The 2,692-nt window shown below is 64.8% G+C and overlaps 1 protein-coding gene across 1 annotated transcript in view; it reads right to left on the bottom strand.

Annotated features, from left to right (window-relative positions):
* Nucleotides 1-2,692, bottom strand: part of OSBPL5 (oxysterol binding protein like 5) — a 75,114-nt gene that overhangs the window by 25,980 nt on the left and 46,442 nt on the right. Inside the window, exons 5-6 of the mRNA XM_007949331.1 lie at nt 1,178-1,258; nt 935-1,036 (exon numbers count right to left, since the gene is read on the bottom strand). Coding sequence (XP_007947522.1) covers nt 935-1,036; nt 1,178-1,258 — 183 coding nt within the window. The remainder of the gene's footprint in view (nt 1-934; nt 1,037-1,177; nt 1,259-2,692) is intronic.

Below are 2,692 nucleotides of genomic sequence, written 5' to 3'. Positions count from 1 at the left end.
GCCCCTAGAGGACAGAGTGGAACTGCACCACAGGGTCTCCAAGGCTGTCAGTCTTTGCGGAAGCAAAGCCCAAACCACACCCACTGCCCTGGAGTCCATTCTGACCCACAGCGCCCCTAGAGGACAGAGTGGAACTGCCCCCAGAGGGCCTCCAAGGCTGTCGATCTTCACAGAAGCAGACTGCCACACCTTTCTCCCACAGAGTGGCTGGTGGGTTCAGACCGCTGACCTTTTGGCTAACAGCGGGACACTTTAACCACTGTGCCACCAGGGCTGCTTACTACAAGCTGAAATATAGAAGGCAGGTCCTCCCCCTAGATGGACTGAGGCAGGGTTAGGGCATCTGCAGTAACCCAGGCAGGGGCAGGACAGACACAGGGAGAACTTTCCCTCCCCTCCTGCACTCCCCCTGCAGCCCCTCTGTGAGAGTGGCATGTCATGTCCCGGTGCCCAGGCCAGGGCTGAGCAGGTCGGATGCCCTCCGGGACAGCACGGCAGGCCTGGGGCTCACTCAGGGCCGTGGGCAGAGGCTGTTTCAGTTTTCAAAGGAGGCCGCGCAGGCCCAGGCACCTGCAGTCGACAAAGCCCCGTGGTGCCTTTGATCCCCGCTTTTCTCAGCAGTCTCACCCCCACTGTCTGGGGAAAACAGGCTGGAGGCTTGGTGAGTCGCCCCCTGCCTGGATGAGGCCTGAATGGGCCCCCTGGTCCCCAACCCTGTTCCTTGTTCCTGAGGCTGGACCCTTGCCACCCGTCCTCTGTGTCTGGCATGGGACTCCCCAAGCGTTTGAGGGCCCGAGGGGCACTGAGGGGCTGCATGGGCATCAGGGGGCTCCTCTGGACAGGGCTGCAGCGGGAGGGCAGTGATGGACACACTGGCCGTCACCCCGTGTGTGGGGCACTGGGGGGACACCTCCAGGTGAGTGGCACGACCCACCTTCAGGCTGTCGGCCATGATGACCACGCTGGGGTCGGTCAGCGCGCTGAACAGCTGCTTGGTGGCCCGCTTCTTCTCCTGGCGGTAGTTCTCCTTCTGCGCCTGCCGGGCACCCAGAGGGTCGGGGAGGTGCCTTGGGTGGCCTCCGGCCCCCCCACCCTCTGAAGAGAAGCCCCCAGCAGCCCAGGGGGGGGGTGGCGCGGGGTGCAGCGGCAGCTGGTGCAGAGGCAGCTCGTGGGGCACCTTGAGCGTCTCCTTCTTGGTGACCTTGGCCGTTGGGGACACACACTCCTTGTCGGACCCGTTGTACAGCCTGTACTCTGCCTGCAAGAGAGTGCGGGCATCAGTGTCGCCCGGGGGCCGGCCAGCAGAGCAGACAGGCACCCCTCCCCTCCCTGCCTAGCACCCCATCTAGGTCCCCCACCACTTCCCAGGGTGGGGACAGCGATGGAGGAATGGGGTGACGAGAGCTCGGTGCACGGGTCCCTCAGGCCCAGTGACCACGGGTGCCTGTACTGAACCCCGTGCTGGGAATGGGGGAAGGGGACTCCACCTCCCCTGGGGCTGGGGGAGCTGCGGACACACAGGGAGGGGGCAGGGGGCTCGGGGGCAGTGAGGAAACACAGGGACCCTCAGAGGACAGGGCTGAATTCTGAAGGGGAATGGGGGAGGGTCCCCAGGAGAGGGAGGGTCCCTCAAAGGGGGGAGGTGCACTGGGGGGCAGGGTGCCCAAGAAGGGGAGAGGAACCTAGGAGGGGGAGGGGGACCCAGAGGGGAGGGAGGTCTAGGAGGGGCAGGGGCACCCTGGGGGGAGGGGGTCCCAGAAGGGGAGGGGTACGCAAGAGGGGAGGGGCATCCAGGGGGTAGGGGATCCAAGAGGAGGTGGGGTGCCCAGGAGGGTCCAGAAGGGAGAGGGGCGCCCAGGGGGTAGGGGGTCCAGGAGAGGGGCAGGTGCCCGGGTCGGGGAGGGGGCCCAGGAGGGGGGCGGTGCCCAGGTCGGGGAGGGGGCCCAGGAGGGGGGCAGGTGCCCGGGTCGGGGAGGGGGCCCAGGAGGTCCCAAAGCAGAGGCCCAGGAGAGGACCGCTGTGGGCAGAGGGGAGTTGGGACAGTGCCGAGAGGACCACCCAGAAGCCCAGCTCGTCCTGCCCATGCCCGTCCTGAGTGGCCGGGGCAGGTCTGTGGCTGGGTCAGGAGCCTAGCCCGGAGCAGGCTCTGGTCAGCATGTGCAGGTGGGGACTGCGGGGCTGGGTCCCCACCCCAATCCGCTCAGAGCCACCCTCTCTTGGGCCTGCCTGTGGTCCGGGAGGCACTTGGGCCTGTGGGCTTTCTATAGCTAAGAGTCATGATCTGAGGGTCACGGTGGTGGACCGTGGTCTTTTTACAGATGGGGAAACTGAGGCCCCGGATGATCAGTCGGGGACAGGGGGACACAGAGCCTGGATGCGTGCTTCAGACCAGGGTACAGCAAACCCCGTCCCAGGGCCAGGTCCCACCGGCCCCAGCTCCGGACAGCAGAGCTAAGAGTGGCTTTTACATGGTTGGAAACCGAACCACAACAATGTAACACTTGGTGACCAGTGAGCACTGGTCGGCGTCAGCGTCAGAAATGAGGCAGGGCACGGCGACCTCTGTTCATTCACTGTGATTGTTGGAGCTGGGTGTCCACTTGGCTGGACCACAAGTCTGTGTGGTTTAAGCAGTTGTGATGTGGTTATTCCCATGATGGAATCAGATGAATATGTTTTGAGCAGCCAATCC

This window comes from Orycteropus afer, unplaced genomic scaffold (assembly GCF_000298275.1).
Source record: "Orycteropus afer afer isolate SDZICR_OR568_19922 unplaced genomic scaffold, OryAfe1.0 scaffold00244, whole genome shotgun sequence".
NCBI lineage: Eukaryota > Metazoa > Chordata > Mammalia > Tubulidentata > Orycteropodidae > Orycteropus > Orycteropus afer.
The sequence above is the reverse complement of the archived record's forward strand: the minus strand, read 5'-3'. Positions and strand labels throughout refer to the sequence as shown.